The 15,898-nt window shown below is 41.3% G+C and overlaps 1 protein-coding gene across 1 annotated transcript; it reads right to left on the minus strand.

The window, feature by feature from the left end:
- Window positions 1-1,347: 1,347 nt before the first annotated feature.
- On the minus strand, window positions 1,348-11,550 carry LGALS3 (galectin 3). The gene is made up of 6 exons (XM_075282793.1): window positions 11,444-11,550; window positions 6,184-6,201; window positions 4,943-5,383; window positions 4,696-4,778; window positions 3,756-3,921; window positions 1,348-1,647 (listed from the first exon to the last, which is right to left on the minus strand). Exons 2-6 carry the CDS (start codon window positions 6,196-6,198, stop codon window positions 1,492-1,494), a joined length of 861 nt encoding a protein of 286 aa, XP_075138894.1. The 5' UTR covers window positions 6,199-6,201; window positions 11,444-11,550; the 3' UTR covers window positions 1,348-1,491.
- Window positions 11,551-15,898: the final 4,348 nt, after the last annotated feature.

A 15,898-nucleotide genomic window follows, 5' to 3' on the forward strand; every position in this document is an offset into this window, starting at 1 on the left:
TCATATGTCACCCCTGCTCACTCCCATAAAAGCAAGCCACTCCACTACAGCACCTCCCCCTTAGTGTAAAGGACATGAAAGAGGGCACAGTGCCCCGCCACACAAACTGTTTAGAGAGAGTGTGCCAGTAAGTTTGCTTAAGAGCCACTGACATTGTACAATCAACTGTGTATGTAAGTTAGGGTTACTAACCATAACCATCTTGCAAGATTCATCCAGAGCGAATCAAAAAAGATTTTGATTCATTCTGGTGGCTGGAAAATAAGCCCTAGCCCTTTTTTCTGACAGAAAAAAAAAAAAAGACCCGGTCTTATTTTCAGTGAAACGCAGTAGCAGACCCCCTCTCCTTAGACTTCTATGTAAAAAAAAAAACCAAAGCAAAAAACACACACACAGCCTGATAAGTGTAAAAGAAAATTTATGATGCAAGGAACATGCAGACAGAAAAGTACTTCATGATCTACTTTCCTCTCCGCATGACTTGTGTGGACACTGTGGAAGAACGCGGACTCCCTGAAAAGATTACTGAACGCACATGTGAACCGGGCCTAAGGGTCCGTTCACACGATGTAACGCGCCGTTGATTCTGAATCAACACTGCAAAACAGAATCCAATTGACTTCAATGGGTTCCGTTTAGCACATGTAACACATTGAAATCAATAGGTTAAAAATCCTCCCATTGATTTCAATGTTACGCACATTGGGATTCTGTTTTGCAGCGCTGACTCTGACATGAGTTTACATGTCAGAATCAATGGCGCGTTACAGCGTGTGAACGAACCCTAACTCAGATCCCAGCCGATTAGGGAGTGTTCACACTACCGTCTCTGTCCGATAGCTAGAGTCCGCTGCTAATGTCCATTCAAAATCTTGTGCGGACATTAGTATCGGACACTAGCTGTGTCCGTGACATTTTGCATTGATTTAAATGGACATGGGGTGCGTTTTTACTGTCCGTGGGTGTCCTTAAGTGTCCGTTCCCAAAGATGTCCGACTTTTCAAGCGGATAGCAAAACCCGACATGTAGGTTTTTCTGTCCGCTTGAACAGTCGGACATCTTTGGGAACGGACAGACACGGACTGTAAAAGAACACACCCGATGTCCATTTAAATCAATGCAAAATGTCACGGACACAGCTAGTGTCTGATGCTAATGTCCGTGCAAGATTTTGAACGGACATTAGCAGCGGACACTAGCTGTCGGACACCGACAGTAGTGTGAACGCCCCCTTAAAGTGGTCGCCCACCTTCTAAAACAATTACTTAGTCCCACTAATCTTTATGTCGCATACTGTACATGTCACTGTATGAAGGAACACAGACTCGCCCATCTGATTTAGATGTCTACAAATTTTATTAACTTTAAGCTTTTTAGAATATGTTAGCATAAATCTTGTGTAACAGCAGAGCGGTATGTGCCCAGGATTCACCTACAGATGACCATAAGTAATTTGCTACAGTCTCCAGATATTTTATGGAAATGCATATATTACACTGTAGTTAGTGTAGCGTCAGAGATATCGAGGTTCCCATCAATGCGGATAAGTTTAATCGCTGCAAAGTTCTTCATCCTGTGTGTGTACTGACAGAAGTTCTCATTGTTCACCATCACTCTATAACAATTCTGATCAAAAAGAATTTTAATCTGGGAAGAGAATAAAAAAAAAATCAATTAGATATATAAGATGAACATTAAAAAGCCCACATCAGAGCTGTGTCTTTAGTGCCTATAGACGCTGTCCTTGTACGCTCACACACATCTCAGCTTTCCTATTATCTGTACCTTATACAACTGCTGTGGGGGAGATAAGAAACGTGTATCTCTATAGGTACATATAGGCTAACCTTAAATTACGCATTAGATCATGGACAAATACTGACAAAATTTATGACTTGAATAAATATGGTTGCTGGTTTTTTGTTTTTCCCCCTCCCCACAGAAGCAGCACCATATCTGTCCATGGGTTGAGTCTGGTATTGGACTCACATTTGATCAAGTTTGATGTTGTTTTTCTAGCCATGCACAACCTCTTTAATGTGTGTGGACAGTTAAACATTTGGGGAGGGGTGTTAGAGAGAATTGGATGGTATTTAAAAAAAAAAAAAACGGGTAGATTTATTAGCCCCTTACTCCAGAAAACTGGTGTAAAAAGTTGCCATTTGTGCAAGCAATTTTTTTTTTTTTTTTAAATGTTACCTCGCAACTGGACTGGGTCGTTGGCACTTGCGGATTTATCATTTATGCCAGTCTTCTGGCATAAATAATGCTGAAAATCAATGTGCATCTTGTTATAAATTGACCACATCACCCAGCCAATGACGCTTTACCACTGTACAGCGATAGATCTGATCGCTTTAAGGGGACAAATTAAGCCCAAAGGATTCAGATGGACTCCATTTGCCAAACTTAAACTATTCTTTCCATCACAACAGATGGAAACAACAGAACGTATACCATCATAACTTGTGTATTTAACTAAGTTGAATGGAGGACTGGGTCCCCAAATGGTCACAATGCTAGTTTGATCGTTCTCTTAGGGTGGGTTCACATCTCTGCCCGGTCTCCAGTTTAGCCAATCCAGCCGGTTTCCATCTTTTGCCCCGCGAATCTACACAGCAGTCGGAAATCCGGCGGTCAGCTTTCAAAACCATTCACTTGAATGGGTTTGCAGAGGTGACCGCCCGTGTGTGTCTTCTACCTGTCCACGGGGAGACTGGTTTTTTTTTTTTTGTTTGTTTTTTTTAACTGGAAACAAAGTCATGCATATCTGACTTTGTGTCTGGTTAAAAAAAAAAAAAATGGTTTCCTGGCGGACATGCAGAAGACGCACACGGGCGGTCACCTTTGCAAACCCATTCAAGTGAATGGGTTTGAAAGCTGACTGCTGGATTTCCGTCTGCTGTCTAGTTTTGCAGGGCAGAAAATAGAAACCGGCCAGATTGGCTAAACTGGAGACCAGGCGCAGATGTGAACCCACCCTAAGAGAACGATCAAACTAGCGTTGTGACCATTTGGGGACCCAGTCCCCCATTCGACTTGCAAGCAGGACTTTTCTCCCTTTTGATTTCTGGCAGAAACCCAGTGGACCCCATTATAGTCTATGGGGTCCACAGGTTTCCAGGGATAACCACTTTTTAAGCGGATATGGTTTCAATTTTTTGGGTCCCAAAGCGGACCTGAAGAATTGAAATCCAAACTTTAGTGTGAACCTAGCCTAACAGTTATGCGGTCAGCGCCAGTCTGTGGCACATTTGAAGAGCTTCTTTTTTTTGGGTGGGGTAGTATCATTTAGACATTTTAGAGGTTACAGAACCAACTACTGGTTTTCTATAGTGATAGAGTTATAGGTTTAACATACAATGGCATCTCTGGATTACCGTAGATATACTGAGAAAGTAATCGGTAGATAGATAGATAGATTAGATATGAGAGATAGATAGATAGATAGATAGATAGATAGATAGATAGATAGATAGATATGAGAGAGATAGATAGATAGATAGATATGAGAGATAGATAGATAGATAGGAGATAGATAGATAGATAGATAGATAGGAGATAGATAGATAGATAGATAGATAGATAGATAGATAGATATGAGATAGATAGATATGAGAGATAGATAGATAGATATGAGAGATAGATAGATAGATAGATAGATAGATAGATAGATAGATAGATAGATAGATAGGAGATAGATAGATAGATAGATATAAGTAAACGTGGGGTTTTTGTTTCTTTTTTTTAATCACCACGAATGGTTGTCCCAGTTGAAATGGAAACTTTGGTATTTCACGCTCCTCTTGTCCCCATTCACCATTCATCATCGTATTGCGCACAACTGAATAAGGTTTTTCATCAACACGGGGATTGAAGTGGAAAGGAATATTTGGTCCTTCTTTATAGTCAATATTAAACCTGAAAGAAAAAAAATGCTGATATTTACCTCGATACTAAACCACAGGACAATGTTGCAGCTTGTTGCATTCTAGGTAAAACTATTTATTAGCAGTAGAATCTTTCTGCTGTGAAATGGAATAAGTCAGACAATAAATCATGTATTTAGGAGTTCCCTAAAATAGCTAAATAGGGTCACCAGGCAGAAGCACACACTTGTCCAGGATTAGAAAAACATGGCTGCCTTCTTCCAGAAACAGCGCCACAGCTGTGCATAGGTTGCATCTGATATTGCAGTTTTGCTCTGTTGAAGTGAAATGAGATTGAATTGCAATATCCAATACAAAGTGTGGCACAGTTTCTAGAGAAAGTGGTCGTATGTTTCTAATACTGGACAATGCAATGATAAATTTAATATAAAATAAAAAATAAAAACATTCTAAGTGTCTGTACATATGATCACTGGACCACAAGAAATGACTATACATGAATTATGATGTAGCAATTTCCTTAGTGGATCTGATAGTGTGGGTGTGGTGCTGTCTGGCTAGGAATGCCATTCCCCGTGTCTCCTAAGTACTTGGCCTGGAGGTCAGATAATTCTGTATAAGGAGAAGAGAAGCTGTGGCCGACACTATACAGTGGAGGACATGCGCCTATGTCTGTGGCTGGTTCCTTATATACACCATGCATTTTTATTGGAGGCTAGTAAGACATGATACACAAATGCACAACTCTGTGTTGTACTGGACACTGCTGCCCCTATCTTATCTTATGACCTTGTCCTTGTTTTACCTTTTGCCAGTCATTTTGCCGGTGACAGTCAACATCATTCCATTTGTCAATCCTGAGGGTAAGGTAATTTCAAATGGTACTTTCTAAAACAAAAAGGAACATCAATTGAACATGACATCTATGTATGACAATCTCGACCATCATGACAATAGCATTTTGTTGGCAAGCTCTTGTGCCAGAGGAAGGGAAGAGTGACAAATCTATATATGTTATTGGTACCTGTAAACTTCCATTATTACACACTTACCTTTGGACCAGAAGGTGCAGAAGGTGCAGTAGGCCCCTGTCCTGGGATCGGGGCTCCTGGGAATGACTGTCCAGGCCCTTGTCCTGGGGCTCCTGGGAATGACTGTCCAGGCCCTTGTCCTGGGGCTCCTGGGAATGGCTGTCCAGGCCCTGCAAAACCTGCATATCCTGGGAACTGAGCGCCACCTGGTGGAAATTGAGGGTATTGCTGGCCTTGTCCTGGTCCCTGAAATCCTGGATACTGTTGATCTTGACCAGGGTTTCCTGGGTACTGGCCTTGTCCTGGTCCAGGAAATCCTTGGTATGGCTGACCTGGACCAGTGAAACCTGGGTACGGCTGACCAGGGTTCTGGCCTCCCCAGGGGTTATAGTTTTGTTGCTGGCCCTGGCCTTGTGATTGCAGGTTGCCTGCATTTCCTTGGCCAGATACAGCATCATCAAGCTGGTTAAAAAAGAAAAAGTATTGGTGAAGTCAGGATTCAGTTAGACAACTCTACATAACACTTAGGGTATATTTATACAAGGAGGTTTTTTTTCCCCTCCTTTCTTTAAGTACATTGTGAGCCACATTTTTTCCCTATCAATATGTCTTTTTGGAGCATGGGAGGAAATCCACACAAACATGGGGAGAACATACAAACTCCTTGCAGATATCCTTGGCAGGATTCGAACCCAGGACTCCAGTGCTGCATGGCTACAGTGCTAACCACTGAGCCACCATGTTGCCCCACAAGTCATTTTTTTCTGATGCAACAAAGCTTCAACATTTTTTGTAAAACCATTGCAGTTTTGCCAATGGAATACAGTGGAAAAAAAATGCTCCTGTAACTTGAATGCCTCTAATCCTTCAACAGGGATGAGTCACATTTTGTTTGGAGGCTATGGTGCCAGTGCCATTATAGGAGCATAGTGGGTTATGGGGGCAAGGATACCAAAGTCATTCAGTCGCCAGCTGTGACTGGTAATGTTATGGGGAAACTGACTGTGATTGGTAATGTTATAGAGGCACTGTGTGTAGGTGTATGCATGGGGCAATCCCTTAGTCCTTGACAAAGCCCGGACCGTGTTTTTCCAATATCAAAATTGGAGATTAACTATAGATTCTTGGACAGTATTGACACATACCAAAATGAACACAAATGTGTAAACTGGGCACTCGGCAATCCATGCAAGAACATTTACAACCTCACATTACTTATTATACATTCGTTAACTACACAACAGGACTATGTTCATACTTACCGAAAAGTCAGACATTTTCTGAAATAAAGGAGAAACAAAAACATTTCAGTAACATTAAATTATAATAACTTATCATAGTCAGATTCCTCTAATCCATAATACCCTTTCCTGCCACTAAGTAACATTATGTATAAAAGTTCATGCGGTTGACTAGTTATACATTTCCAGGAGGAATAATAAGAATGGCACAATGTAAATTTCTTTAAAAAAAAATAAAAATTCTCATCCACTGTAAATAGGGGTCATGCAAACACTGTTATAATACACCATAGAGATCTTTCATATGAATACACTGTAAAGGGTGTTTCCCAAGTGGAGTCGCACTTTATGGTATCGCTGATGACTATCCTTTTCGGGAACCAGGATGATCACATGCTCTCCTTTAAACAAGTAGGGGTGGGGTCCCACAGGAATGTGGACACATTGAGATGTGGGTGAGGAGGTTTGGGCGTGGATTGGATGATTCTGGTACCTCTGTCCATCCTGAATGTATATGTGGGAGTCAGAGAAATAAAATAGAGTATAATTTCCTTCCATCAGGGTCCAATTTCACTTCTGAAACCTCAATACTTTTCATCTTCAACAGTGAACAAGATCGATAAATCCATTCACTGCTGTACCCCAAAAGGTTATAGGGATTTCATATTACACTGGTCCTGAGTATGGCCAAAGTGTATATTGTTATATATGTGCTCTAAAATGATCAGATTAAGATCAGCACTCAGCATGTTATCCCTCTCTGTTGCTCCTGTTCTTTAAGGGGGGTCTGTCAGCCGTAAAGTAGGTATCAGACTTGGTACCTTTTAATAGACTTTCCTTATTCTTATGGTAGAGTTGGAAGGGACCTCAAGGGCCATCGGGTCCAACCGCCTGCGAGTGCAGGTTTTCCTAAATCATCCCAGCTATATGTTTATCCAGATTCCGCTTGAAGATTTCCATTGATGGAGCGCCCACCACCTCCCGTGGCAGCCTATTCCACTCTCTCACTACCCTCACTGTCAGAAAGTTTTTCCTAATGTCTAATCTGTATCTCTTTCCCTTTAGTTTCATCCCATTGCTTCTTGTACTTCCTTGTGCTAATGAGAATAGGGTAGATCCCTCTGCACTGTGACTACCTTTCAGATATTTGTAGACTGCTATTAAATCTCCCCTCAGCCTTCTCTTCTGCAAACTAAACAATCCCAGTTCTTTTAGCCGCTCCTCATAGGACATGGTTTGCAGACCTTCCACCATTTTGGTTGCTCTTCTCTGGACTTGCTCCAATATATCGATGTCTTTCTTGAATTGAGGCGCCCAGAACTGTACACAGTATTCCAGGTGTGGTCTGACCAGGGAAGAGTACAGCGGAATAATGACCTCTCTTGATCTAGATTCAATGCTTGTCTTAATACATCCCAGAATTTTATTAGCCTTTTTTGCAGCAGCACCGCACTGTTGGCTCATGTTGAATTTGTGATCTACTATTATGCCCAAGTCCTTTTCCCCTATGCTATCACTTAGTTCTATTCCTCCCATACTATATATGTTTTTTACATTTCTGTTACCCAGATGTAGAACTTTGCATTTGTCCCTGTTAAATACCATTTTGTTCGCCTCAGCCCATTGTTCCAGTGTGTCTAAGTCCTTTTGAATACACTCTCTCTCCTCTCTAGTGTTGGCTATTCCTCCTATCTTCGTATCATCTGCAAATTTTATGAGTTCCCCAATAATTCCATCGTCCAGATCATTTATAAAGATATTAAAAAGTACTGGGCCCAGAACAGAGCCCTGCGGCACCCCGCTTTTGACTTTCTTCCAGTTGGATGTGTAGCCATTTAGTATTACTCGTTGTGCCCGATCATTAAGCCAGTTGTGAATCCACCTAACTGATTTTTTGTCAAAGCCATACTTAATCATTTTTTCAATAAGAAGGTTATGTGATACTTTATCAAATGCCTTACTGAAGTCAAGATATACTATGTCCACGGCATTCCCTTGGTCCAACCATTCAGTGATTTTGTTGTAGAAGGAAATTAGGTTAGTCTGACAAGATTTATTGGTCCTAAAGCCGTGCTGGCTCTGGTTAATTAATGCCTTCCCATCCAGGTACCGAAGTAAATGTTCCTTGACAGTTTGCTCAAAGATTTTTCCTGCTATCGAGATCAAACTTACCGGCCTGTAATTTCCTGGATCGTCCCTTTTCCCCTTTTTGTACCAAAGATGTCTTTCTTATTCTGCATTGCTGCTCCAGTTTCATGAAAGTCAGGATTTTGTATTTTGTAAATTATCTGAAAAGGGCTTTAGGCTAGCCCTACACGGTTTTCCTCTGCAGACTTTCTGATTCTTTTACACCTTTATGGAAAACTACAGCATTTCCGTAGGTATAATGGACATGCTACGATTTTCAAGTGTATTTGAGATTGTAGCATTGCCACTGCAGATTTTTTCTTTCTGCATTGTATGAATGGGATTAGCCACAATCACATTTACTTTGCAGATAATGTAAAACATTGTGATTATGCAACATGGGTCCCTAGCCTTAGGGGTATTGCTTTGCTCTTCGCTCTATATAACCATCCCTAACTGCAGACAAAATGGAAGATGTCACTCAAGTGACACGAGGAGGAGCTGGACGCCAGTTAGGGGAGATTATCTAGAGCAAAGAGTGAAGCCCCCTTAAATATCAGGATATATATTTATTATTAGTTAAGATAACAAAGTATATAAAAAAAATAGCTAATAGAAAGAAGGTGCGTCTCATGGACCTTGACTGATCGCTTAGATCCCAGAGACAACACTGCTGGACATTCAGTTACATGAGCACCTCCTTATGGCCCCTTCAATCGTAAAACCTGGACAAGATTGGTACAAAAAGTCTGGTAGAAGGGCTATCAATATCACAACAGACCAACCTTTTACTTTTCATACAATAGTTGAATTCTAGGGGTAATAATCACTATAATACCTCTAAACAACTACAACTATATATTCCATAGAATGGTATGAAGCACAAAGTGGTGCACAGTAGTTGCAGATTGGTGACATTTCAACAATATGACTCATTCCTGCTTACAGAGAACTGAGCCCCAGGCGAAGGAGAGGACCTGTATGTCTAAACGTAGCACAGAAGGTAGTATTTCTTCCGTGTTCCACCCATAAACCGTCATTCAGAGGCAACATAAACAGGATCTTTCTTGTTCATGGTTGACTAGTAAACACTGAGCCATTTTTGGAGCTATTCAATGTTAAGCAAAACTCCCACAAGAATGTTCATTCTCTGGTCCATATAGAATATATATATATATATATATATATATATATATATATATAATCTTTTTGTACCAGTAGCTGTATCTATGAGTTATCCACTCCCTTTTGGTCCTCAGCTATGTCATGTGACTTGTAATCACACACTCTGACAGACACATGTGGTATATATACTTATACTGTCTAAATGCGGTGCAGTGTCTGAATGCAGTGCACCGGCATTCAGTCGCGGCTACCCGTTTTTTGAGCCGGAACCTGAGGTGACCTCCGCCTCAGGTTCCGGACCAAAAAACCCCGTGTAAGCTTACCCTTAGATAGCTTTAATCAAGACTTCATTTTTTTTTTTTTTTTTTTGATGAATTAGAAAACTACAATTGTTTACAAATCTGTCAAATGCAAAATTATAAGCCTTTGTTTTGTATTCAGACACGACCTAGACTATTAATATGCCAGGGAGTATACATGTTGCTAGTTGTCATTCTGTTTAGGCATAGCATAACAACCAAAGTTGCTATCACAGGTCTCCATTACAGGGAAAGACATGCTAAAACATATGAAGAACAAGCATCTATGTCTCAACTTCATGAGAATGGCGCTATTTAGCTGCAGGTGTTATGCTGGCTCTGACATTACCTGCCGCACCCCAACTGAAGCCTACAGTTACACTTTCTTGCAGATGGGTGGGTATATACAACATATGAGTATATATAAGGTTACATAATAGTATGCAAAGACTATTGTATTGATATCAATGAGAGCCAGACCCCTTGCCCACAGCAAACTGTTTGCACGGTCCCATCTGCTATGGGATGCTCTTCAGATTCCATTGGGTGCTGTATATATGTAACTATCAAGGAAAGCAAGGGCTCAGATTTACTAATCCTACAGCGCCTAGAAAGTGGCCAAAAAAGCACCTCACTTTTTCAAATGATCCCACATGTTAGGTCCTTGAGCATCACTCGCCACTTTTTTAGGCAGGGGGCGGAGAGGGGCAGGGACGCTCCAATCCATTATATTTACTCTGATTGAAACCAAAAAGTTGCGTGAGTTTTATTGCCAATCCTGCACCAGATGATGTAGGTTTGATAATTCAGGGGCACCTACATGCTCGAGAATTATTCAGAAATGATGGTGCCACTTGGTGAGTGAATTAAGACTGGCATAAGAAGGAACAGTTTTAATGAATTACCCCCAAAGTTTCTTGGAGAGAAAAGCGTTGTACATAAGGCATGAACTTCATGTACTTCCATACAAAATCAGGGGCATAGAGTGGTACAGTAGACTCTGATGTCAGAATAGGAGCCCTATTATGGCTGTAACATAGCGACACTACAAATGAATGTAATAGAAGGTTAGGAATCACAGGTTGTTACTTTACCTTCTATATGCAAAGCACAACAAGCTGTAGCATGTACATTTTAACCACTGCTTATAAGACTTGCACGCGTAGAGAGAGCTGTCCTGACAAACACTTAAAGGAACTTTCCAAGAAAATTCATAAGCATGTTATGCTTATTGCAGGGTGTGTGAGGGTTGTGCAAGATTCTCACTTTAGAGATATTCTTTATTCTTGCAGCATACCTTCCCGCCCTTCACTAGGCACTTGACATATAAGTACAAGGATAAGTCTAACTGTTATAGTCACAAAATCATATATCAATTGACTATATCTTCATGTTTTGATATATGATCAGTAGGCAGGTAAGACCCTTGCTTGCCCCCTCAACTTAACTTTTTGATAAAAGGGGGATATGACCCTGTGGCTGGTCCTATTGGATAAGATACAGATAAGGAGAGACCTAGACAGATTTACTCCATATTGCAGAAGGGGTCAACGTAGTCTAAGCCTCCCTTTCCAAGGGCTACCTTTATGTGCTTTGCCCTTGCAGTTATTCATCTGCAAACCTGAATATAGTGAATGTTCAGTTATATACATGAAGAAATTGAGCAATACTAACCGTGGATGCTAGAATAGTTACAGAAGAAACAAAGGTTTAGGACAGTAAATACTCACTAATAGATGCAAGCAGGAGCCACAAACACAAGGTCAGAAGAAACAGTCAGCACAGGCGTCGGAGCAGCAGCAGCTCTGATATAAAGAGGGCTTTGAGTGCGGGGAGGAGAGGTAGCGTACGCCCAGCAATGCCACACCTATCCAGGCTCATCTACCAAAACCTGCACACAGCAACACACCCAGATTGTCAATACCAGGCCCTGTTCATGCTAAAAACTGAAATATCTACATTCTTTTAGTGGGAGGATAGGTATTTTAGGTAACACCAACTTTTACATGGCGTAAGGGCACTATGTAAACCTGGCCTCAGGAAGAACAGAGAAATAGCTGCCCCCAAGATCACCACTTTTTATCACATTTACCAGTTTTGCCCCATTTTCGTACATTAATGTTGGAATATTCGTAGCTGCTTTTGTAGGCCTCACATAAGGTGCACGTTTCTGGGAGGGGTCGCCGCATTAGGTGGAGGATGTAAAGATTGTTCTGTGGACACAGAAGACTACAAGCCGAATGCAAATAAAAGGAAACTTATTTGCATCATGGATTGTAGGTTTCACTACTGTAGACCTTGTTTCACAATAAATGGGCACTACCTATAGACATATTTGCCAGAACTGGCATAAATATAGTGATCTTAGTGGTTGTATCTGTGTATGGGCACAGATGCCCAGTGGGCCCACAAGTAACCCTCATCACACTAGGGCTGGATAAACTTTCTGAAAACTTTCGGTAAATTTATTACTCCTGCCCTCTGGTACATTGGAATGATACAAGTGGAGGAAATTTATGATACACAACATTTCACTGTCAGAAAGAAAATTAACTTTTTAATTTCAAACATAGCAGTGGTCAATAGCCTATAGTCAAGGAGTGATTCTGTGGGGGAGGCTGTGAAAAGGGGGAATGAGTACTATGTATAGGGCGCCGACAGGGGATGAGAATGATGGGAAGTTTGCAGGAACAAACAAGTCTTCTTGGCAGCCTGGGGTAACAAAGAGAAAGAAAAGGAAAGGGAAATGCTGCAAAAATGTATGGTGAATGTATGGTGTGAATGGTTGTTGCAAGTAAGGGGAAGCTACATAGCAGTGCCAAAACAACGCTGTTGCACCAGGAGTCGTGAGCATTTAGTTATGTCCCTGTTTGTTTGGGTGCTTTTGGATAAGTTCAGGATTCCACTCCTGGATGTCAATAGAACATTACATGAATCGTGTATGATATTGTCCCCTTCTCAGATCAGGGACATTATGTGTAATAGTCATATGGCCAGTAATAAAGAGGCTGCAGAGATTGTGGAGTGCAGTGGTGCGGAGTGGCTCCATAATACATGAAATATACCATTATTCTAAATGGCACCCCAAGCTACACCTCTACCTGGTGGGCGGAAGTATATAAAGCAGTCCATACCCAAGACACAAGTTTCAAACACCTTCCATGTGACTGTACCTGATTTAATTTATTGCTCATGGCTTGTTTTTCATTTATGGCCACTCAATTTTGTAGGCTTAACTGGAAAACCATAAAGCTGCTGTCAATGACACAACTGTAGGTGGCCACTTCATAGTCATACATTGTGTCTTTACGCTTAAGTCATATACATATATTAATATCTCCTTCACTGAAGGAGGGTGCGATTCATTTAAGATGAGGCCCATGCTTCCTGAAAGGATGTGAACCCTCCACCAGGCCGTTCACCTGTGCTGCTCATAGCTGCCAAACATTTCAGGCAATGGTTACACCAGTTTTCTATCGTAATTGATAATCAGAAATCTTTTTGAAAGCGGTGGGCGGAATAAACCAATTTTGTTGCAACTGATGTTTGAAAAGTGTCAATCCCAAGGTTTACAGGGTTTTTTTTATACCAAAAAATTTGTGTACCAAAAATAGTAAATCTGTGAGCATTGGGGTCCTGACCGGTGTTCAACAGACTTAAAGATGCACCAGATTTAACTTTTTTGTTACTCTACTTTCTATGCCATCTCCCCACTGGGGTCAGTAAAAATTTCAAATTACGGCTTCAAAATATCCCCCCATTCACTAATATAATGATTTACTACTAGTAGGTAAAAGGGATAACAATTTCGCAGGTGGAAATCTTAAACCTGTACAGGAGCCACCCATTTTTTTGCCCCAGGGCCACCAGAATGGTTCACATTTTTCAGAACAAAGCAACCATGTAAAACTGGATTGCAGATGTTATGTAATGGCTTTTGTTGGCATAAAATAGCAAGCAGTTTATTTGGAGGCTGCTAAGCAACTTATATCACAAACTCCTACAGTACTTGGAGCGACTTGTTTTTATGGGAATTAACCAAAGTTGGTCAAATACATTGAAGTTACAGAGTCAGACCTGGTTACTGATGCAAATTCTATGGTCAAGAATAAAGAAATCATTCTTCTAGTCTTTTACCATGCAAATTCATTTGTACCTTTCCATATGTTTATGTACTATAGCAAATGTAATAGCAAATCACCCTAGTACTGCTCATCCAGATCTCCAGGTTCACAGATGTAATGCACTGACCATACAGGGACTATGAGACTATTTAAAGGTCCATTTATGGAAAATCATCAAACATTAAGGGTTAGGGTTAGGACCTGTCTTTTTTGCTACCGAGATGAATATGAAATCTAGCTTTAAGCCCCCTCCCCATCATCCATTTAGAATATGTCTCATGGATATGACATATAACACTTTAGGACCACTTCTTCAAACCTACATATCTTAGCAGCATTCAGGAGCATGGTTTTCATTTCATGACCCATAAGAATCTGTAGTCTGGTCCATTAACTTTTATAGGACACTATAATTCTAGCTGTGATGATAAGTGATCTCTGCAGAACAGGTGACTATTGTGACACTCACTGGCTGGGGCAAAACTCAACTGTGAAAAACTTCCATTTTTCATGGCCATCTAGCACCTAAGGGTTGGCCATTCTCAGTATTACAGTGTATGGAGAGCTCTGTGAATGTGGACCAAAATAGGACATGACCCATATTTTCACAGTCCATTACATCAGTCCATGTGAATAGCCCCCATTCACAGACACTGAATTTAATGTGATGGCTGTTAAAAAACGGATGTCACATGACCATTATTCACTTACCCTCTATCAACACAGGTAACTGAGGAGTTTTTTTCTTGCGTGATGAGTTTTATTCTTTTATTTTACTATTTTATTCTTCATTGTCACCATTGTGGGGTACATGAACCTTATTATTTGCATTGTTGACCATGAATATAAAATGTTATCTTCATTCTGCAGGCCAGTCTGCTTATGGAAATACTCAATATGTATAAGTTTACTTATTGTTTTACTATGTCTTTTTGATCACTTCTTATTACACTTGGGACAGTGACTATGAATGTCTGTAAAGTGCTGTGGAATACGATGGCGCTATACAAATAAGCATAATAAATAACTAAATAACTTTGACAGCAGTTGCTAGGCAATATATTAAGCTCTGACTCCGGTAAGAGCTAATTGGTGGAGCAAGATGCAAGATGTCATGGGGGCCATTCTTATGTCCCCAAGGGAGTCATAGCAACCACTGGCACCTTGTATACATCTTCGCATCATTGCCTATGAATGTCAGAAGTTGCCTTCTCTGGCTAAACTACTTAGATGCTGCGGTCACCATTGCATGGGGAATCTAAGGGATTAAATTGTCAGACTGACACTTTCATTGATCCTGGCCATTAGACCAGGTGCCCAACCATTGGCATAACTACCGCCATAGCAGCAGAGGCAGCTTCCACAGGGCCCGGGACATTAAGGGCCTGGTGACAGCCGCTACTGCTGCTATCATTATACTCGGGGGTCTTTTCGGACCCCCAAGTATAATGATTGGCGGACCGGGAGAGGTAAGAAACATAAAAAACACTGTTACTTACCTCTCCACGATCCTGGCCAGGCCTCCTTCCTAGTTGTCTGATGTCTCTGACGTCACATGAACCCGGCCTGCATCCCGGGTCATGTGACGTCCGACGTCATTGAAGAAGGACGGCAGCGGAGGCCGACAGCGTAGGAGCCGGGGGACAGGTAAGAAACAGTAGTTTTTTATGTTTTTATTCCCCCGACGATTATTATACTCTGGGGTCTGAAAAGACCGCAGAGTATAATAATTGTTTATGGGTGTCCACAGTGGGACAAAAAACTGTGTGCAGGGGCCACTAAGGGACATAATACTGTGTGCAGGGGCCACTATGGGGAATAATACTGTGTGCAGGGGCCACTATGGGGGATAATACTGTGTGCAGGGGCCACTATGGGGGGTAATACTGTGTGCAGGGGCCACTATGGGGGATAATACTGTGTGCAGGGGCCACTATGGGGGATAATACTGTGTGAAGGGGCCACTATGGGGGATAATACTCTGTGCAGGGGCCACTATGGGGGATAATACTGTGTGAAGGGGCCACTATGGGGGATAATACTGTGTGAAGGGGCCACTAT

This window comes from Leptodactylus fuscus, chromosome 7 (genome assembly GCF_031893055.1).
Source record: "Leptodactylus fuscus isolate aLepFus1 chromosome 7, aLepFus1.hap2, whole genome shotgun sequence".
In the NCBI taxonomy this organism is placed as follows: Eukaryota; Metazoa; Chordata; class Amphibia; order Anura; family Leptodactylidae; genus Leptodactylus; species Leptodactylus fuscus.

What these genes read in the sequence shown, in the direction of transcription:
- LGALS3 (XM_075282793.1), bottom strand. An exon ending in GGCAAAATGACTGGCAAAAG is followed by an intron (nt 3,922 to 4,695) that starts GTAAAACAAGGA and finishes TTTTTCTTTCAG; the next exon opens with GTTTAATATTGACTATAAAG. An exon ending in AACTGGGACAACCATTCGTG is followed by an intron (nt 1,648 to 3,755) that starts GTGATTAAAAAA and finishes TTCTCTTCCCAG; the next exon opens with ATTAAAATTCTTTTTGATCA.